The sequence below is a fragment of the Ptychodera flava genome, chromosome 17, assembly GCF_041260155.1.
Source record: "Ptychodera flava strain L36383 chromosome 17, AS_Pfla_20210202, whole genome shotgun sequence".
In the NCBI taxonomy this organism is placed as follows: Eukaryota; Metazoa; Hemichordata; class Enteropneusta; family Ptychoderidae; genus Ptychodera; species Ptychodera flava.
Genome location: NC_091944.1, coordinates 13,348,036 through 13,371,088, shown reverse-complemented (window position 1 = coordinate 13,371,088; position 23,053 = coordinate 13,348,036). Strand labels below are relative to the sequence as shown.

At 38.1% G+C, this 23,053-nt stretch overlaps 2 protein-coding genes across 2 annotated transcripts; one reads left to right on the top strand and one right to left on the bottom strand.

Annotated features, from left to right (window-relative positions):
- Window positions 1-619: 619 nt before the first annotated feature.
- On the bottom strand, window positions 620-10,387 carry LOC139115499 (uncharacterized). Its single transcript, XM_070677636.1, has 4 exons — window positions 9,943-10,387; window positions 7,431-7,565; window positions 6,565-6,654; window positions 620-5,877 (listed from the first exon to the last, which is right to left on the bottom strand). Exons 2-4 carry the CDS (start codon window positions 7,447-7,449, stop codon window positions 3,065-3,067), a joined length of 2,922 nt encoding a protein of 973 aa, XP_070533737.1. The 5' UTR covers window positions 7,450-7,565; window positions 9,943-10,387; the 3' UTR covers window positions 620-3,064.
- An 11-nt stretch (window positions 10,388-10,398) lies between these two features.
- LOC139115500 (U11/U12 small nuclear ribonucleoprotein 48 kDa protein-like) lies at window positions 10,399-22,530 on the top strand. The gene is made up of 8 exons (XM_070677637.1): window positions 10,399-10,875; window positions 14,011-14,130; window positions 15,107-15,173; window positions 15,776-15,814; window positions 19,275-19,454; window positions 20,205-20,323; window positions 20,708-20,793; window positions 21,393-22,530. The coding sequence occupies exons 1-8, from the start codon at window positions 10,753-10,755 to the stop codon at window positions 21,676-21,678; spliced, it is 1,020 nt and encodes a 339-aa protein (XP_070533738.1). The 5' UTR covers window positions 10,399-10,752; the 3' UTR covers window positions 21,679-22,530.
- The last annotated feature ends 523 nt before the right edge of the window (window positions 22,531-23,053 follow it).

Sequence of the window (23,053 nt, the reverse complement as noted above, 5' to 3'; positions counted from 1 at the left end):
AAAATTAAGGCTTCCCTCAATAATTTTGCACCTTGTTGGGGCGACCTCCCTTCCTAAGGTAGTGCGAACGCAGCCTTAAGCTCTTGACAAATTCATGATGGCGGGGTATTCGGTATACGATACTCAAAGTGAGCAAACTCAGCAGCAACATTAAGAAATGTACAGAGGGCGTGTGAACAGACCGTAAACAGGGTTGAGTATGCGCTTATTGCAGTTACTGAGACACTGCACAGACCGCTTATCAAAATCATCGTCGGAAAGCGAAAATAACAACTACCAAGGAAATAATCAACATTTCATTTTTGATGGTTTATAGCGCAAAAACAGCCGAATCAAGCTAATATTAATTATATTTTGGTTTTTAGTTTTTAGTAAACAAAAACAATTTTGGTATCCATCCCTTTTGTCGGAGCTTACAATAAAACACGGTGACGATAATTTTGTTTCGCAATAATTATAGTGACAAGGGTAGTTCATGTGAAAATCCCAGCATGCAAAACGTCTAATTTCAAGTTGATATCAAATATTACTTTATTACTAGTATTAGTGCTTTAAGATGTAGGTTGGCAACACTTCTCGTAATGAGTGTACTGTTGTAACAATTTTGTGACACAGGATTATGAGAAACGGTTCAGAATCGGCCATTTTTCATGAATATTGATTGATGCAAGATACTCCTTATATTGTTTGACATGTTTAAAGATACTGAGTAAATGGATGACGATGTACATATTCGACCCCGGTTTAGACAAATTAAATGAAACCATCGCAAGAACGAATTAATGGTCATGACCATTAATTCATTTTCGCTATGGTTCCACTTATTTGTCTAAAACTGGGGTCCAATATATGCATGGTCACCCATTCATTCAGTATCTTTCAACATGTCAAACAATAAAGGTAGTACCTTGCATCAAACAAAATTCATGAAAAATGGCCGACTTTGTCCCTTTAATAAGAACGTCCTGGTCTTGGTACGACACTGAAAATTAATTATACAAATATATTTACTGTCTTGAACATTATGACTTCTAACATCAATGAAAATATTCTCGTGTAATTTATAAATGTCTGTTCACTTTGCTGATACTAAGCCGCTATTCTGTAAAGAGTTGGTATAGTTGATTGCTTGTCACTTACAAAATAACTATAAACAACAAGATATATTTACAATTATACATCAATGTGTTTACAAAAAATATACCCCGCTTTAAAGAACTACCAAAACTTGGCAACTATATCCTAAGGGACTGCTTCATATATATGAATTAACGAAGTACGTGTAATTTGCAATAAGCCAAACGACTATTTGAACAGTCTAACTCTCTTAGTTAAGGTAGAACGCACCTCGGGGACAGACATCGGGACTCTCAAACTTTTACAATTCTCTTCTGATATACCACATGTGGGGGTTCATTTTAAAGCTGTTGGTGAAAGAAAACTTTTCACCGGCTTAGTTTTTCGAAATTCAAAAATTTTTATTTTTCTCCATAGAGTTAACACAGGGATGGCGGCCATTTTGAATTTCTAATATCGGTAAATCTTGGGTAATTTGTTTCTCTAGTACAAAAATTTGCACGGTGACCCCCTATTTTTATTCTTGATTTTGAAAGAGAATGACTCAAAGATTCCTTGAGGAAAGTTAGAGCAAAAGTTTAAGTCTTTCACTTTCGAGGTGCATATTACCTTAAGAAAACTACAGTGAAATTATTTCATGATGACCTTGATGGAAACATAACAGCTATTTCAGTAAGCAGATTCTGAGTCAGAGATGAACACAATGGCTGCTATAGAACTTTTGCTTACAAGAATAATGTATAATAGTGTTACCACCCTGTAAGATAATAGTAAAGTGGTTTACCCAAATCTGTTCACTGAAAATGTCTATAAGGATAGCTGAGAAAACACTTTGACTGTCTTCCTATTCTAAAAAAAACAATCAAATATTAAGGGCGAAAACTAATAATCAACATGACACATTTCACTTCAGGCAAAATATCTTCACAATGTAAATTACGATTGCTTTCTAGCCCTCTAAAAATGAATGATTGACAGAAATAATGATGAATTTTGCGTATGTTTATGGCCATTGTATTAAATGTTTTAACATTAATGAATATCTGAAAAACTGGCTGAAATACAGAAATGAACTAAAACGGATTTTTTCATATAAACATAATATTAAAACAAATTACAAAAAAATATTACACACATGAGAGTTGTCTTTCAAGAAAAGTTCAGGGACAATAACTTACAAACTGTCATCATTATATTATGAAGTTGCAGATCACATAAATAAGCTTTCAATTGATAATATCTTACAATTCAAACCTATGCTGCTCTTGCAATGACATCTCAAAATTTGCTATGCATTATCCTCTGGTTCAGCAAGTAATTAAAACAAATACATAGAAAAATGAGGTGCTTTCACAGCAATGCCTACCTTGAGCGGACATCAATGATGGCAATTGTCTCATGTAATAACTCTAATTTTACACTTTCTGATATAAAAACTATTCACATATATACATATTATTAAATTGCACTCGTGTAAAAATCTTTGATATGGAAAAATCATGTAAAAATATACATTTATCTCTTGATAGCATATACAAATAGTCTGTTGCAACCTTTGAATTCATGTCACATGATATGCACCTGAATGATTGCCTTGACTCATGTGATACTGTATGAACAAATGAACAAAAGTTCTATGGTAAAATCTTACAAAGTTCATATTTAGATTTTGATTTCAGGAAACAAATCAGATATGGGCGTTGTGTGTTTAGAACATACTACACACAATTTGAGTCTGTGGAGAGTCTTATTTTTGACTACCATATATTATTCTGATGGCAAAAATTAAAGAACACAGTTTCTTGTCCTATGTGTGTAATTGACAAGAATTCCAAATGAACAGCTGATCATTAACTATATTTTCAGAAGTAGATGGCAAGGTATCTCCAAGACTATGGCACCATTTTCTAATCATTCTGTGTCTTTCTTTTTAACACCATGATATATCACACGGACAATACATGTATCTTGCTAGCACCACCTACTGTTACAAATCTTCTTCAAGTTTACAGAAAGATGGATAATTTGGGCAACAGTCTCTAGCATCAATCGAAATATTCTTCTGCTGCCTAAAACTTACTACCTCATTGTATGCTGCTTTAGCTTGATCAAAATTATCCCTATCTTGTGTCTGTGACAGAGGACCAGCTGATGATTTCACAATCTCTCCCACTAAAACCATCCTAACAGGAACAAGCCTGTGTTGCCAACTTTGTTCACCCAGTTGTTTGACAAGTTGCAAAATAAAAGCAACCTGGAATGGTTTGCCCTGTAGCACAACTGACCTTATGTTGTTGTTCCTGTGGACACCCTCAACAAATTCACCTACCCCTTCACCAGAGAAAAATTGTCCTTGCAATGTAATCTCTCTGAGGTTTGAGCACCTAATCAAAGTTTCCTTGAGAGCCCCAAGAAACTTGCCAAACATACTTTTCCATGTCAAATACAGCTTTTCTAGGAATGGATGGTCAAGTTTCTCAGCCACTTTAAGTTGCTCGGCCCCTTCCAAGTAAGTGAACATGAACTTGAGTTCAGTTAATGTATCATTGCCAGATATAGCATCTGTAAGAATTTGAAGTTTTTCCAATTTAACATCAGAATTATCTTCTGGTGATAAAGCCACCAACCCTAAAGTAAACGCTGATATTTTGCTTTCTTTCCTTTTAGTATTCAGGATTTGGGCCAGATCTTTCATGCCCCGTAAATTTATCTGTCCAGAGCCACTGAAGTAGCCGGAGACCTGAAATGCTGTTAAAGTGGGGTGCCTTACGATGGCATCCACCAAATCCTTGCTATGTGGATATTCATTGAAAAAACAGGTCGTCAACAACAGAGCCCTGAGAGTCTTATTCTGTCCCAATTCTTCTGTCAATTTCTTGAGAAAATTATCAATAACTTGTCTTTTGAAGCAATCACGATTCTCTTTCTTACAACTTTGGGGACAACTTGTGACAAAGAGAGCAAACAAACGTAATTCTTCAATGCCTTGATTTCTGAGTACTTCAGGAATTGCCAAGGCAGATTTTTCTTCCATACTGTCTATGTAAGCCTCTAAAGTCACTTTCTTGAGGCTGCTGTTTTTGGTTACTGCATTTAGACACACTCCAGTACTGTCAGAGTCCAAACCTGACAGACAAACAGAAAATTTGGAAAGGGTCTGACTGTTTTGCAGTGCTTTTGAAAATTTCTGAAACCCACTTTTGTCAATTTCACTGAAATTGACCAAGGACAGATCATGTATGTAGTGCTCTGGCTGCCCTCTTTGCTGGCAACTATCTAACATGTGAGCAAGAGCCAGGAAAACATAATCTGGGATATTTTGCCGGAAGAAGTTAAGGTATAGCTCTACATCACGAGATAATGAGGCTACCACTGACTTTGCATACTCCGGGATGTTTTCTGTTTGTAGCAAACACCTGCATACTAAAAATATGTTCCTGTAAGTAGATTTGGTGAGAGAATTGCTGTTATTCAACTGGTCTCTGTCAAAAGCATCAAACAAAGGCCCTGCTGAATCCTCTAATAACCCAGCTAAGAAAACACAAACCATTTCATAATTCTGGCGGCAGTTATCAGTAGACCCACAATACCAGCAATCATCATAGAGGGAGTCCTTGTTTTCTTTCTTCACATGCATTGCTGCTAAGAGTTGTTGGATTGTGCGATGTGAGAAAGAATACACCAACCCCTCGGTGGATCTCTTGTGAATCTTTGACAAGAAACCTATTTCAACAATACCTTTCACCTCCACATCGAGATCACTTTGAAACTCTTTCATCATGATGACTTGTGATATTTTCTCAGCAGAAAATAACATTTGGTCATCTTTGATACCTTTCCATGCAAGGAAATACATGATGTGCAAACTCTTTTGGAATTTCTCATCGGACCTTGCTATATGATTTCGCTGACAGTACCTTGTGCAAATTAATTCAAATATCTGTTTGAATATGTCTGTTTCTGAGTCAATTTCATACCGTTCCTCATGATCAGAATCATTCCATAATATGCACATCAGTACACAGTACAATGGGTTCATCAACAGCTCGAATAAGCTGCTGTCTTTGTTTGCCTTCAACATATCTGTTAGCGATTGGGCTTTGGGAATATTGTCTGCAAAGTATTTTTGGATGTAAAGATTGACATCCTCAGCACTGTACTGACAAATACAATAACGCTTCTCACATCGAAGCACTTGCTGGTTTAGTGAAGTGAATATAGCATGTGTTTCGCCCAGACACTCGAGTTTTGTGAAGGATTCATATGCACTGAGGCATTTGCTAGGCACTTCATCCACCGCATCGAATACAAAACACACCTTAGTTTGGTTTTCTTCAACCCATCTCTCTATTTCATCTCTTGGAATGCAAAGCCTTTCAGCTCGGGCACTGGGTAACAATATATCAAACACTGATCCAAGAAAATCCTTCTCAGGTGACATGCGTTGACCTTCAATAAACAACACTAAGAAAAAGTTAGCTAACTTACTTTCTGAGTTATCTTCCGCACCCCAATCATAAAGTAATTTCTGACAAAAGGTAGTTTTCCCCTGGCCTGACCCCCCCAAAATAACAATTCTCTTGTCTGAAATTAAATCCAAGTCCTCTTGTGATACTTTGCTCTGTGAACCTATGGCTTTATCTACATCATTGAAATTAAGATTTATATAGGTATCATCCAGGTGAAGCTCATCTGTCTTGCTTATTTTCACTGCTGTGTACTGTTTGAACCGGTTTCTGTACATCTTCTTCAAATAGTTTTGGAATTTATGTAAGTGTTCAGAAGGATGCCCACTTTTATCTGAGAAGAGAAACAGAATTTTGTTAACATTTTTACTCAAGATAACAATACATTTTTTACTACTTAGAGTGTTTATGGTACAATGACAATTATCTATTCCTCCATATATTTTTTTAATTCCTTTTTTTCAAACTTGAGTGCCAATAACAATCAATCTTTTCGACTCTACACAGAAAGCAGAACCAGACTCTTGAATATTCATGCAAAAAGTGTCACAAATGACGAGTGAGTATGACATGTGATTATTTATAAATTTCCTGACATAATCCTGTATACTTTATTGAATTTTTCCCTTGCACTCATTGAAGTTACAATCTTAAAGCGCAAATCTTAATACTCTATTAGCCATCTGAATGATGTTGAGGATTTTTTACACTGGTGCTCTTTGAAGATGTTGTGAATAATATGTATATTTGAATTCTCAGGGCAAAGCATTTCAGATCCAAGTTATACAGTTCAAGTGTATTGCAAATAACTTAAACTACTAGCATTCAACTTTAAGATGGTCCTGCTTGTCTTTAGTTTTGATGTGGTATAGGATCCTTTTGTTTCCACTCATCTACTCTGTGATCATGTCTTACTATATATTTAAATACAAGGGCATGATAAAATGTCGAGATTTTGGATTTGGTATGAGTTTCACTTCATTTACATTCTTTGATGGTGAATGATGTATCGTAGTCTTACCTTGAGCTGTTGACGCAGTCATGACACAGTAATCTCCCATCTGAACATGACAGTCCTTGAAAGTATGCCCCCCTGTACCTGAAATGGTAGCTGAGAATTGAAGAAACAATTATAACGATTCTTTGCATTTGCCATTTGTATTGTATAGGGGGTGGAGGGGTAGATGGATGGAGGGAGGGAGGGAGGGAAGGAAGGATGGATGGGAATTGAGCATCATATAAACTCATTTGTAGTACCGTTACATACCCGGTAGTATGCAATTCTTAATACATATCAGAAATAATTAAACATATCAGCTTCTAAGCCACTGTCATTAGTCATGCATGCAGAGATGGGTGCAGCAGGGTTAAGTTAGGAAGAAATAAATTCTGAAGGACATCATTAAATAACTACCAGTACAATGGTTGAAGACCATGCAGGTACTTGTATGTCTGGATGTTTGCGTGCATGAAATCTTACACACAATCAACAATGCCTCCAGAGAATGTGTCCACCAGGTTTACAGGATCATAAAGATGCAGACAGATGTATGCTGTCGGTTTTATTATCATATATCTCAAATTTGTGCAAATTTAATGTTATGGGAGAAAGCACTCTCACATCCTGAGATTTGGTTATCCGTATTACGATGAACATGTCAATTCACAGATCTGCTTTTAAAGGATGATTTACACGTAAACTGTGCACATTCAAAAGCTGTTGTCTGCACTTTACAAGTATGACTGGCAAAACTTTTGATATCTCTTAGGTACATGTATTTATATTGATGAATTAATGTGTCTAGGTTGCACTGATCATCTGAGTGACTCGACGGCTGTTACACTGGTTGCCATCTGAGGATGAGTAATAAATGTTGCTCTACTAACCTGTTTGCTCTTGAGACATGTTGGGTGAATCTTAAATGGTTCTTGAAGGTAAGCGTGGCATATCAGGGGGACGGATGCAAATTCTTGATATTGCTTTCATGTTGACATATAATTGGTATCCATTTAAACTTGTGTCTAGAACAAGAAAAATGCATGTACAATGTTATCAAATCATAATTTTTCATACAATGAATTCCTTCTGTTTTAGTTTATTAATATTACTATAAGCCTGTGGATGATCAACTCATCTACGTATAAAACTCTGACTTGTAACTTTGTGGGACAGCAAAACAACTTTTAAAACCTAGCAACTTCCATCTATCAGATCTTTGATATTCAGTATGAAATATGTATTACTGGTAAAATTATGTTTTGATCAACTACTCTTTCCAGCTGTATGTCAGATATTCTGTTTGGTGCAAAGGATATTATAATTAAGATAGCCTCGGGACAGACAGTCAGACTTTATATTCATACAATTCTTTTCTGGTCTACCACTTGTGGGGACTCATTTTAAAGCTCTTGATAAAAGAAAAACTTTCATCTTCTTATATTTTTGAAAATCAAAAATTTTATTTCCCTTTCTAGAGATAAAACAGGAATGGCAGTCATTTTGAATTTCAAACATTGCAAAATGTTGGGTAATTTGTTTCACTAGTTCCAAACTTTGCATGGTGACCCCCTATTTTTATTGTTGATTTGGTAAGAGAATGGTTGAAAGTTTCACTCAGGAAAGTTTGAGCAAAAGTGTAAGTCTTTCACTTTTGGGGCGCATACTACTTTCAGGTAAAACTGACCTCCAGAGTGGACATCAAGAAGTAGCACTGCAGTTTAAATGAGGACTTCAAAAGGTCACTGACCTTTTTGTACAGTTTTGTTCAAACAAATTTAGTTCATTAAAGCCCTAATAGCTACGAATGTGTAACAAACTGATCTCAAAATATCCTTAGTTTTCCATTAGTTTTCTTTAAATAAGACCCACTAAAGACTGAAAAAGTGTATAACGATGTCATCAGTGTCAAGAGTGGCATCATTTAAATTCAAACGTTTTAACATCATATTAGATGTCCAGCCATTTTCAAAAACTAATCATGTGACACAGAAAATAAAGATTAGAACAACAAAATGTTGGCCATCGTGTGTTGTGCAATGAAATAAATGGCACCATGCTTGTTTCCTTTATGATCATGAGGTGTAGGAAATACTTTATTTTTTGCACTTTCAAGTTCTGTGGGGGTGCCATTTTATGAGAGTGGCACCCGTTTATTATTTTACCATTAAAAAGCGTAGGCATAGTCTAATCAGCGTGCAGTGATACTTCTATACATGTCCTTCAGTTAGTATATTTACATGAACCAACTCTGGTTTTAAAATTAAATCATAAAAATAATGCATAAAATTTGTAGCTATTGGGACTTTAATCATATTGGCAAGTTTGAAACGTAAATCATAAAAATAATGCATAAAATTTGTAGCAATTGGGACTTTAATCATATTTGCAAGTTTGAAACGTTGTGTTGCTACAAGAATTTGTTCTTGAAGTGAGACTTGAAAGAGCCGAACTGCAGAGCAAAAACTCTGTGGGGGTTACACACTTCATTTTCGGTTTGACGATATACTGAGGTTAAACCCTATTGTTCAAAAGTGCAAAGTGGGTGAGAATGGCACAAGACTAATAAAATTTGGGACAAAACCTCTACACTTCATCATCAAGGTTTTTTGATCAAAAGTCCACACACTGATCCGAAAGCGGGTCAACGCTGCGCACATTTATGCGCATACCCTATCAATAGGAGTGTGTCCCCCGGGAGGGGAAACACGCACCATATATATTGTGGCCCTCCAGTATTACATGTACTTGTGAAACGAAAGTATACCTAACACGATCTATAATTCGAAGCTCAAAGCTTAAATGTCCGCTATACGTGTATGGTAATGCATTACAAAAGTCCACTCTTTCATATGGCGTTGCGATTGCGCGTAATAGTACTGAACACCCCGACTTCCTGGTAGTACGATGGCTGCTCGTCCTTCGAGTTCTCGCGATCCGTCTACGTAATAGCTGCAAACTTATTTTGGCGTGTGCCTTACGTCATAAATTTTCAATACATCGTCCAACAATGCGTTCAAATCTATCATCACCATCATCGATCAACTCTGCGTGTATTAAATTGTAAAATGCCATTACCATTTGAGAAACAACTTTTAGTTTCATTTCAATATTTGACAACAACGCCGGGGATTTACGCGATACGTGTATCTGCCATATCAGATCGGTTGTTGTTCGATACACGGCGAAGGTAGCTGTATACATTAGAAGAGACATTTCTAATGAATACAGCGGCCTTGGTCGTATATCGAACCACAGGCGACTTTGTGCCATATGGTATTGGGTATTGCATTGAGGTAGGAACATGGAGGTGAAAAAAATTCCTCCATGGTACCATGGTAGGAATTACCTCCATGGGTGCTGGTACAGTGGTAGTCAGCCTTTACAAACATTAATGCTTACCTGTTTACTGCGCTGATAATTCATTGCAAACTTAATATTGGAACGAAACTGCATGGCAATGTATTTCTTGAAACACAGTCGAAATAAGCGACGTATCTACATTGAAGTAGTTCTTGTGAAGGCACAATTAGTGATAGTTTTCTCGGAAAATGTAGAACCATTCGGGTAGAGGGACCGTGATAATATATCCAGGGTTATGATCTTATCTGAGTCGGCGCTCTCTTGTTCATTTCTGATACGATGTCAGTGGCTTATCGTTTTGTTGTTGATTGTTTCATCTAAAATTTAAACTTATTCTCCATGTTGCTATATCATCTTCCAAACTGTTCAGGGCTCCGTGTGCGTGTTGCGTACTATCATGTCACCATCATTGACGAGCCTCCCCCCATGTTCCATATCGGATGTTCCTAGGGTCATTTAAGGTTAATTTCAAAACGAGGTTCTTTCGTGCAAAATGGCGGCCTCCAGTGGTGTACAGTGCAGTGACAGGTAAACCCGCCATTGAGCACTGTGCGAGTTGTATTTCGCCTCTACCACAAGACAGGACATCGTCACAGTCTACTTTCTTCATTACCAAGAAGTGAACACATCGGTGGAAACATAGTTTGAGCGTGAAGCCACGACAAAACCAGCTACAGGACAACACGCTGTCCTTCCGTGGAAGAAGTCACTCGGACTTTGCAAGTGTCGCGTCACTGTCGGTCACGGACGAGAATCAAAACACTACGAAATCCCGTCAAAGCTGGAACACATAGTTTAATAACATAAAATACCGATTGTTTCCCGTCGACCGCAACTCAAAAATACGTGATGAGTCAAAGAAGCCAGGACCGCATGGCAAAAATCAACGAATTGGACGGCCTAATTTTGCAGAACAATGAAAAGCTAGACGCGCTTCTCTGTGAACTCGGTTGGAAGAGAGACACAGTGCAGGTAAATCACACACCATGTTATTTCGTTCACCGACAGAGCCAAAGTTGCTTAGGTTTTTGTGTTGGGCAAAAAATATCATAGATAGCCATAGCTGCAGTACTGTAGCTCGAGGTTTTGCCTGAGTATTTCTATTTGGGTTGGACGGCAAACCAGACCCAAATACTCAGGCAAAACCTCGAGCACTGTGTGGAGGGACTGTGCCTCGAGTAGCTGCAACATTGTAGCTCTACGTAGCTGCAAAATTGTAGCTCTACGGTGAAGCGGTCGGTGAGTTTTGGTTTTGCGACCTCGCTCACCAGTAGAGCTACAATGCCGAAGGCCCTGAAGCATACAAAATAAGCACGCTGCACATGGCATGGCATTTTGATGTAAAATCTCATATATTTACCGCATTTGGTCATACTGATTTATCATTACTGAAGATTAAACACTATACTACACTAACCTTGTCGTGTATGGGGTTTGGTATTTGTTCAAATACGTTGATCGCGTTCCAAAAACATTTCTTGGAGCCGCCATTACCAACTTCCGGTAATGGCGGCTCCCAGAAACACGCTCAATGTTTATGGAACGCGATCGACGTGTCTGTGCTAATACCAAACCCATAAACAACAAGGTTAGTGTAGTATAGTGTTTAGTCATCAGTAGTGATAAATTGGTACGACCAAATGCAGTAAATATGTGGGATTTTACATGAAAATGCCGCACCATGTGTGGCGCGCTTATTTTGTATGCTACAGGGCCTTCGGCATTGTAGCTCTACTGGTGAGCGATGTCGCAAAAACAAAACTCACCGACTGCCTCACCGTAGAGCTACAATTTTGCAGCTATAGCTCTACGGTGAGGCGGTCGGTGAGTTTTGGATTTTGCGACCTCGCTCACCAGTAGAGCTACAATGCCGAAGGCCCTGAAGCATACAATTAAGCACGCTGCACATGGCACGGCATTTTCATGTAAAATCCCACATATTTACTGCATTTGGTCATACTGATTTATCACTACTGAAGATTAAACACTATACTACACTAACCTTGTCGTGTATGGGGTTTGGTATTTGTTCAAATACGTCGATCGCGTTCCAAAAAACATTTCTTGGAGCCGCCATTACCAACTTCCGGTAATGGTGGCTCCCAGAAACACGCTCAATGTTTATGGAACGCGATCGACGTGTCTGTGCTAATACCAAACCCCATAAACGACAAGGTTAGTGTAGTATAGTGTTTAGTCTTCAATAGTGATAAATCGGTACGACCAAATGCAGTAAATATGTGGGATTTTACATGAAAATGCCGCGCCATGTGTGGCGCGCTTATTTTGTATGCTACAGGGCCTTCGGCATTGTAGCTCTACTGGTGAGCGATGTCGCAAAAACCAAAACTCACCGACCGCCTCACCGTAGAGCTACAATTTTGCAGCTATGCCCTCGAGCTACAGTACCTAGTACCACAGGTGTTGTCTACGTGTCCGTCCCCAGGGGTGGGTAGGTGTTTCGTTGTATTGCTAATAAAGATATATTCTACCAACCTTTGGTGTTTTGGTCTTAAACTTAGCACTACCCTTGACAATCTTGCGTTAACGTTTTATCAACATGCTGTATCTATTATCTGATGAGTTTGAGTGCCTAATTGGCCAAAGTAAGCAAGGGTTAATTACTAAGCTGTGGACGCTGTCACCAGATTATCACCGCATTAAATTTGACAAAGTCAACAACAACGCGCCAGTAACACCGGGCGTTCGTTGTTGACTTTGTCAAATTTAATGCGGTGATAATCTGGTGACAGCGTCCACAGCTTAGTAATTAACCCTTGCTTACTTTGGCCAATTAGGCACTCAAACTCATCAGATAATAGATACAGCATGTTGATAAAACGTTAACGCAAGATTGTCAAGGGTAGTGCTAAGTTTAAGACCAAAACACCAAAGGTTGGTAGAATATATCTTTATTAGCAATACAACGAAACACCTACCCACCCCTGGGGACGGACACGTAGACAACACCCTAGCTAGTACTGCAGCTAAGATAGCCAATTACAAACAGTTGTTTGTTCGGTGGCACTTTCCTATTCTAAGCAGTTTTGAAGAAACCATAAATTTGAAGGGAACTGAAAGCTGTTTCCAGCTGACATTTTGTTTTGCTTTTGGATCCCAGCTGCCCACTACTAGTTTCCCACTTCTCATTCCCCACCAGGAAAACCATCCGCTGGACTCTATCCTCCGTATGATGTTGCCAAACACCACAGCAGGGCTAAAAAAGTCGAATTACTCACTTTGTTCCCCTGATTCCTTCTAAAGGATAATGCCCCCTTTCCTAGTGATAAACATTCCCCAGCTTTCCAGTGATATGCAAAAAAGTGCCAGTCCATCCATGTTGATGCTTCATAAAACTACCCTTTTATGTGAGCAGTTTTTTCATCATGGCTGACCCGAATGACAAAAGTATCACACTTACCTCGACTTGCAGTGTTTCACTGGTGCACCCAAATCACTTTTATGCTCAGTATCATAATTTGATCAAGAACTTGCTCTGACATTTATGCAGTTGTTTTTGCCATAGCACTTCCCCATGAAGTTTGTGTGTGTGTACATCAAGGGCATGCATTTTTGCTAAGGTTGGGGGAATATTGGTCATTGATTGGGAACCCAGGTAACATTGCTGCTGTCCCCTTATTTGATTCTATTGATATGCCAAGGGGGAACCCCGGTAACATATACCTGCTTACCGCCCTCAACAAAACACTGAAGCGGGAAAGTTGTTCAAATAAATACAAATACAGGTTGAATTTGCAGGTAGTGCTAATAGAATGTAAAATGTGCAATGTGATAGTTACTGTCCAAAATACATTGTGCTGAGCCACTGACCACCAGGATCATTATTGGTATTGACAACTGCAGCGTTGGATGTGCATTCCAATGGACAACATAGGGTGGGGATTAATCTTGCCTTAAGATCTGATGAGACGAATAGACCAGTTTTGACTTTTTAAGTTCGTATTATCGTACTTTGTTGTAAGGTTGGGCCCCTATGCATCACTCAAGTAGTATTTTTGAGATAAGTATTTGAGCAATTTGTGCAGGTAGATATTCTTAAGCTTTTGACCTGACTGTGACAGCAACTTCTGTGTTGAACAATTTCAGGAGGGAGTAGCCATGGCAACATGCCCAATCAATCCCAACCACCGTGTGCCAGCAACAACACTGGACAAACACATTGCATCTTGCAAGTGGATGGAAAAGGGATTTTCAAAAGAAGATGTGGTGAGTCCACACAAACTAACTTCCTGGATTCTGTGTGACTGTGTCGTACCTGTTTCTCCTGTACAGGTTCAAACTTGTATTTATTGCAATGTGCTAAAGGCAAAATTCTGTGGTGAAAAGCAGCAGATCGATGCCTGTTCAAGGTAACAGTGTAGTCAAGCATTTGGGAGTGAACAAATCAAGGGGTTTGAGATGTGGGACCATCGTGGTCTTTTGGCCAGACAAGTGAAATTTAGCATCGGGGGGGGGGGGGGGGGGGGGAAATATACACAGAACCCAGTGTTTTCTCTGCATGCTCACTGAAGGGGGCAATCTCTCCCCCATTCATCAAAATTAGGGGACAGGCTTGACATTTTTGGGGCAGAAACAACAGCAAATTCACAGGTCACTATACATGTACACTATGCGCTCGGGTCCCTATCATATGGGCGTATTTGCTTGCTGTGTTTTGTGCGTGATTTTCGTGTTGTCACTTACTTTTAAAGGGCAGAAAATGGCTCGAAATGCGCAATTTGCGCAATTGCGTAGTCGAGAGAAAACCCTGAGAACCACAAAGCTAGCTTTGCGCAAATGTACCTTAATACTGGTCCTTGTGATTTGACTTCTAAAAAGAAATGGTGTGCTCACCCTGAACTTTCGTTTTATTTTTGGATATTTTTCCTTCCACTAGTCATCAAACTGTATACACATAGTCTCATAATTGTATTTGCCAAGTCTTACTGAAGTACCACAAATTTACAGATCAATGATACGTACATTGTGAATCCCCACATCTTGTGTAAGTGTGCCTGAAAGCACTGAAGCATGGGTTTGTTTGCAGCAACTTGATAATTTATTTGTTTTTTTTGGTCCAGATACAAAAATACACATTCTTGCATATGTGAATGACTAATTCACCAGCACCAGTATTTTATTTCCAAACCACACAAGGACAATACACAACACTGTACAGTTCTTTGTCCATTCTCTTCAACAGGTCAAGCAACTTCCAAGTTCACATTTCTACTACAAGAATTCTCTCTCCATTGTCCCAGTGTTAATAGGTGAGTTTATGGTCATATGTCACTTTCCAGCTCAAGGCAATTCAGTCGTGGAGGCAATAGTTTTATCCATGAAATGCAATTTTCTTCGTCCCATTTTTCAGAGTTTATTCATAATTGCGTGACAGTAAGGAGGTTTGTGGGGTTGAATATCTACAACTAAACAACTTATAAGACAGTGAAACTTTCAGAGAAATATTGATCCAGTTACAAGAAAATACTATTCTTTGGAAGATAAAAAGAACTGATTCCGTGAAGAGTAACAATCTGTGCTCAGTAAATTATAAGTGTGTTCTTCATTGTTTCCTAAAGGCAAAAATATTTGAAAACAAAGTTTAGTAGTTGTCACAAATTTTTGCAGTCAATTTTTATGTTGGCACCACAGATGTTTGGTGATATGTTGATGGAGTACCTATCATCATCCATGAAATTCCCTGGTTTTGAGATTTTCTCTAATCAGCTTATCACAGGAATGTAGACAAGACGAAGGAAGATGTGTCAAATGTCATTGCATTTCTAGCTGCTTGATTACAAAGTACATGTATATGCACAGTAAGTGATAATGCCATGGTATTCCCTGTCTCTCTTTTTTCTAAATTTTCCAGATCAATCAACTCAGTCAAGGATCCTCCAGCCGGTTTCAGGTCAGTTACCTTTTTTTGTCTTCACAAATTATTTTGAGAAAGAAGTAACCATCTTAGTTGTAAATTTCAATGCTGTGTGTCGCTTTATTCTTATCAGAGGCAGGAGTTTTGACCTCTTACAAAATGGAAGTTGGCTCAGTGTAACTAGCATTGCTGTGAAGTGAAGCTCTTTGCTCACTCTCCCCACAATGCTTCAAAGCATGGGTGTAAAGGTGTAAAAAGACAGTGCATACCAGAGTACAATATGCATATTGAAAACATCAAATCAGGGATGTAGGTCATTTCGGTTACAGGTCACAAAAAATAAGAGTAAAGGCAGATACAAGTAATGAATGTGTACATTAAATTTGTGCAAAATGTTCCTACTTTTCATCAAACTGATACATGTATTTTCACAGCGGGCAAATTTTAGCTGACTGCCAGTTGTTCTTTCCGCCTGCTGGCTATTTTCTACATCCCTAAAAATGCCATTGCCAGGGATACTAATTATAATATGTAAACATTAATAGTTTGCATAGCAAGGATATTTGTTTCAGTAAGATTTGTAAAAAACGTAGTTTGTGTATATGAGTTTTCATCAATATGAAAGTGGTTGTGTTTGTGTTTTGTAATTAAAGACATTGATCAAATTTAAGCTGGAAAGGTTTAGATTTAGAAACAGTTGTATTATACTTTGATATGCCAGATGTCAAGTCAGACCCCTTTGTTTTTTGTTTAATGTCTTTTTCTCTAGTTAGATCTTTTATGAAGAAGGAAAGTTTTAATTCAATTGTTCTTTGGTGCTCTATATTGATGTCTTGATTCCATAGTGTACCATTTTGCTGGGCATTTTCATGACCCTGAGATGACCTTTTGTATTGGTTGCTGTGGTATTTTTATTGGTATGAATCAACCAGTTTGATTGAGCTTCTACAACTGCTGACAAGATTCACTAAATCTCACACATTAACTGCTCTTTCTTGCTCAGAAGCAAAAATATGAGGGTTTTTATCGAAGTAAAATATGATTTTTGTATACTAGATGCCACAAAAACACCTGGAAATGAAAGGTCATGAAAAGGGTATATTGGTACTGTTTACTCTGTTACTCTGTACAGCAATAAATGGTTGTAGTACCTGAATAGGGTCAGTATGTACCTGTCAATGTGGGGATGGGGATGGAGCAATGAGAGTGGGAGTGCAAATCGTCGCAATACACACAGCAGGAGGACTTTGACAATGCCGCACAATGGTAGTTTCATTTTGACTGATATAAAGACCTAAATTCCCCACACATATCCTCCATATACCCTTGGGTATAGACATATTTTGTAGCCTGTGTATGGGGAATTTGACATGGCTTTGGGGAAAATGTCAAATTTCCCTGTTACGCACACATTCCTGCAGAAACATTGATTCGTCATCATCTGGAATACGAGTGTACATGTATGCATGTAGAGGCAGAACACACCTTGGAGACGGCTTTCTTGACTAAATCATTGTACAATTGTTGCCTTGTCCATGCACAGACTTGTGTTGACTCATATGAAAACGTGTGCTGGGAAACTAAAATTGTGACTATCACTATCAGTATCAGACATGTGTTTGTGAAAATTGGAAATTATATTTCTGTTTTTATAAATTGACACTGGAAATTGGCACCCATTTCCTATCTGAGTAGAGGTAACTTGCTTCTGTGATATGAATATTCTGCTTGGTTATCCCTGATATGTAATCATGATTATTAAAGACAAGTCTTTGTTTCCATTAGCACAGTATATCGGAAATTTATAATTTTTATATTTACCTTGCCTCCTGCCCTAAAAGCCAAATGTAGTTGAAATATCCATGAGTGACTGTAGGTTATAGATTGGTCGATATCTTGTGTCATGTGTCATGTTTGGTACTATTTTAATATATCAGAGTGCACGTATTACTGGGATCTCAGTGTATATGTACCTGTGCCATCACATCTTTGCCCCTGTATGTGAATAGTCATGTAACCAAGGGATATTGTTGTAATTTCATATTTGAATACAATTAATACTCGCTTACAATTTGAGAGTTGCATCAACAGGAATCCGGAGCTTGAGAATATTTTCATCTGATTTGAATCCAACTGACGGGCTCTCTCTTATTCCACCTTATTCTGCAGCAGTTGAAGAGACTGACTCCCATTACGAGGCTTGCCATGCCGCCGTGGTTCTGTGTTGTATCCTAAACTCCAAAAAAATAAATATATCCTTGTATGTCATTTTGTCTCAGACAATTCACAAATATATGTGTTTCTGTTCATGTTCAAGTATCATTGAAAACAGTTTGTTTTGTGGACGATGATGATCACCACATGGCGCTGTACATCATGTAGCATCAAGCCTGCAATTTGAATAAACCCTCCCCCTTCAGTAGCAGTGGTATGATCCATCTCATAGTAGCAAACAATTTGAATCGCTTGTTCAATGCTGGACAAGATTGTATCTTTATTTCACTTGCTCTCATCAAAATCTGCTTTGAAAAAATACATAAAAGCTTGATTAACTTTAAGTAGAGTGCGCCTCAGGGACAGATATTCGGACTCTCAAACTTTTCCAATTCTTTTCTGATCTACCACCTGTAGGGGTTCATTTCAAAGCTCTTAGTGGAAGAAAACTTTTCACCGTCTTAGTTTTTTGGAAAATTCAAACTTTTGTTTATCTCCATAGTGTTAACACAGGGATGGCAGCCATTTTGAATTTCAAGTATCGGTAAATCTCAAGTAATTTGTTTCTCCGTAACAAAGTTTGCATGGGTGACCCCCGACCCCTGATATTTATCCTTGATTTTGAATATGAACGGTTGGAATATACCTCGAGGAAACTTTGAGCAAAAGTTTTAGTCTCTACAATTATGAATAACTTTGTATTTTCCAGTAATTTTTGTACAATAGTTCTATTTGTCAACAATAACATTTCATATCATTCATGATAGGTTATACATGGTTTAGGGAGCAGAAGAAAAAACCCTACTTGTTCTATACAACAAAAGTTATGAAAACATGAAGAAGTTATATATACCATATATTTATATACATACATTTTAAAAGTAATTCTATTGTACAGCACTGCTTTTGCATTGAGCAGTTACTGCCCTGAGAAGACATCCAACTGTTTCAGTGTATGTGTATTTTATATGCTTTTTCTACTTATCTGTCGTTTGAATCAAACGTCAGTGTTAAACAATATCCAGTAACCCTGGGTGGACAAGTTTGAACTTCATCATCCATGTATTTTGCTATGTAGGTGATTTTATAAGGCAATTGTTAAAAATGACCGAACATGTACTTCTATTACTTGTGCAGAAGATGTGATGCGTTTCATTCTTGTAACAGTCACAATACAGCTCCTTAGATTGATATGCACTTTGCCTGAATACTTAATACAATTTGTTTATGTGCATGATACTTTACACATGAATTTTTTCCCCATCTCCATCATCTTCTGCAGGATCAAGTGGTGGAGACAAGGCAGTTCCTTTGAACATGGACAGGGAACGTTACGAGTTGACTTCTGAAGAGAGACTGGCCATCTATGAATATGTTGTGGATATGGCAAAGAAGACCAACAAGCAGTCCAGTATTTCATCTAGCGAGTTAGCATTTGATCCAGCAGGGCTCCTCAATAAAGGTACACATACATTTACTTTGCATCTAATGTAGAATATGCCTCGGGTAGAGATATTCTGACTCTCAAATCTTTACAATTCTCTTCTTGTCTACCACTTGCTTCAGGTCATTTTGAAGCCTTTGGAGTTGGAAAAATTTCCACTCTTATTTTTGAAAATTGAACATTTTATTTTCTTCATGGAGTAAACACAAGGGTAGTGGTGATTTCGAATTCCAAGTGTCATAAATACTCGGTAGTTTGTGTCTCTTGTTCCAAATTTTACAAGGTGACCCCTGAATTCTATTCTCGATTTCATAAGGAATGGTGTAAGGTTTACAGAAAGTTTGGGCAAAAGTATAAGAACTTCAGTTTTGAAGCACATATTACTTTAAAGAGGACAGCATGCAACATCATCATTTTAAAACATTTGATCTTTTGATTGGTGAGAATCTTCCAAGACACACATGTAAGGGATCACTTTCATGAAATGTACAAATACTTTAAAATCTGTGATTAAAGCCACGGCTTCTATCAGAAAATATTTCAACCACCATTAACCCTTTCACCACCATGGTTTGGACCAACCCATTGTTATCACTACTGATTGTGGACTTGCTTACATGGCCATAGGTGGTTGTGGTATGTTCATAAGTGCAGACGCTTTTAGTTTTGAAAAAAGTCTAACAGTTTCTTTCTCTTGCAGTATATTTCAAACCCGTGTCACTTATTGTAAGTTGTTTACTAAAATCTTTATTGGACTGACTCTTTCAGAACAGAAGAAAGAACCGATGACCCACAAAGAAATGCTTGCTGAACTCAGAGATTACAAGAGAAGAAGACAGAGCTATCGCGGTAAAAATGTTCACATCACAAAGAGATCACAAACTGAGGTAATTTGTCTGTGAAATTTTGAACTTGTTTTGCAATTTCATTCTCCGGTGCAAGGTCATTTTGTTCGTTTGTAGCCAGACAATTGTTTCAAATTTCATTTTTCTATCAAAAGATCTTCTCATCTCAGAAGAGTATCTGCTTGTGACAACAGTGCATATAATTCGCCAAGCAATCTGTCAATCAAAATAATGACGTACATCTGCAAAATTGTTGAATATTCGGACAGTAAACAGCCCCTGATGGATATCTTTCTGCCCCTCTCCTTGCACAATCATCACATTTTGGTACTCAAAAGGGTAACCACATGAAAACAACCAGGAATAAACCTATATTTACAATTTCACCATTTTGTTGACCCCATTTTTTTATCACGCCCTCAATAGGTGATGAGAGAAATCATAGATGCTTACATGGAGATGATAACTGGTTCACAAAATGACAATGACATTAAAACAGACGAGTCGCAAAGGTCAGTCAAAGTTCAAGTTGAAAACTTCAGATGAGAAGTTGTGCTCTTAATTGTGTACAACGTAGAATATTGAACAAGCTTTCATTCAGCGTATGATCAGGTGAAATTTCTACCACATCACACAAGTTTTTGGTTCTAGAGAAATATAGACAACAGCACTGCCAACCTCTACAGCAGCTAAAAAAAATCAATACATGTAGTTTTTGGGCCTGTGCTGTATAACCTACCTGTTACCTTTCTAGTGAATGAAGTGTGTCAACTTTCCAGGTTTCCCAACACCTTGCTTTTCATGCTTTCTGTTGTGATCACATGTACCAGTGCTTGTACTTAGATTCTGTATTGGCCATACAGCACCAGTACAGTTCAATGGCATATCGACAAAGGAATTTCCCCCTTTCATTCTCAAGCTAAAGATGCATTAACTGACTTCTTTCCTAGATATTATCCTTTGGAACCAGTGTTTTGTCATGGAGTTATCACTACCTGTCCTGTTTTACAGAAATATGATATACATGAAGAATTTATGTTGAAATTTTAATATGTAGTGTCCATAGGAAATGTTCACAGAAGTTTACAATTTCTCTCACATTCTCCTCCAGTGAAACTTCAAGAAGCCCGACAAGGTCAAATAGGGGTGAAAGGTCACAGTCACCTGACAGATGGAGGTCACATGATAGGGGACAAAGGTCAAGGAGGGAATACAGCCGGGACAAGTATCACAGCATGGAAGGTTCTAGTAGTAGGGATAGAAGTAGATATGAACGCAGAGAGAGAGATAAATACAGTGATGAAGATAGACATTACCGGGATTATGACAGATACAAACGAAGTCATTATGATGATAGACCAAGAACTCAACAAAAGTACAGAAAATTCACCGAATAAGGTTTTGAATTATATTGAGCCCATTGCTATCATGTGGTTATCGACAGCATGCATGCAGACTGTAATGAACTGACTCCTTTCTGTTACTTTACAAAAAAACCTACATTACCAGATTCGCAAGAGAAAGTCAGAGACGAGATGCACTGAACATGAAAGTCAAAGGAATTTCTGTGCCACTGAGACGGTGTCCTGTGTGCTAGACAAATGGTCTTGTCCCGATTCGCCCTTGGTGAGATAGACAAAAGATTTTTTGAGTGAGTCTATTGAGGGCGCACTTCCAACCTATACGAACGTCCTGGTAGCAGCAATTTTCTGAGCCAGTGAATCTGCGGGAACTAATACCTTTGCAAAGCACGTGGTCAAAAACAAGAAAGACTGTACATTTAACGAATTTAGAAAGAGTGGAGCAGACCCTAGCCCTAGTCAGCCCATTTTCTTCAACTTTCAGTAATGAAAAGGAACCTGCTGTATATGTGTATTTGAAGGGTGTATTTTTGAGAATCAAATTAGTTTCTTATCATAAGGCTATTTAAAGAAAATTCTCTGTTTGCCGTCCTTGGACTTTCGAAAAACCTACCAGCCAGCCAGGGAAAAAAACAAACACAAACAAAAAACACAAGTGCATTAAATTAAGCTCAGTTTTTATTTGGTTTCCTTTGGAAAAATAATATTTTTATTTGTAATAGTGTTAAAATTGTGTTTGTTTTCGTAATTTTCTCTGAAAACCTACCAGCACGCGGACGGCAAACAAAGAATTTTATTTAAAGGCCTAAGAGAGAGAATGAAAAGGTTCTCTATAACCTGGTATGTTGCTTTTTATTGCTTGAATAAACTCTCAGTTATTATACAGTGCTCTGCGAGTTCTATCTCCACTCCAGTGTCCCTGCTGTTTAAGACAATAAACCCGGAAAAAATACATTTCAACCTAACAGAAATCTGTTGGCGCCCAAAATATCCCCCGGCCGGCCTCCATAGTCTCTCCAATATGTTAATCCATACTAAAATTGTCAATTCTACTTGGAGTCCTCGACCACAGTCATCGAAACTATCTTCCGAACTGTAAACTATGTCAGTGTAGTGTTGTTTTGGCGATGTAGACTTTCAGGAAGACAATTTTCCCCTTGGCATAGGACGCCCACCTGCCGATGTAAAAATATGTTGCCATTTCGATCGGATGGCGTGATTTCATGAGAATACGTGGCGATCTGAACTCTAGGGGATTTGTTCAGTTGAAGGAAAACGGCACCAGTACGTAGACTGTTGTGAAATGTTGGGCGTGTTTGGTGTCCAGAAACATACACATGTCTAGCCTGGCGTCATAAATGAAGCGGAGAAAACCACGACAGACTATCAGTTGTCGAACCAAAATGGTTTG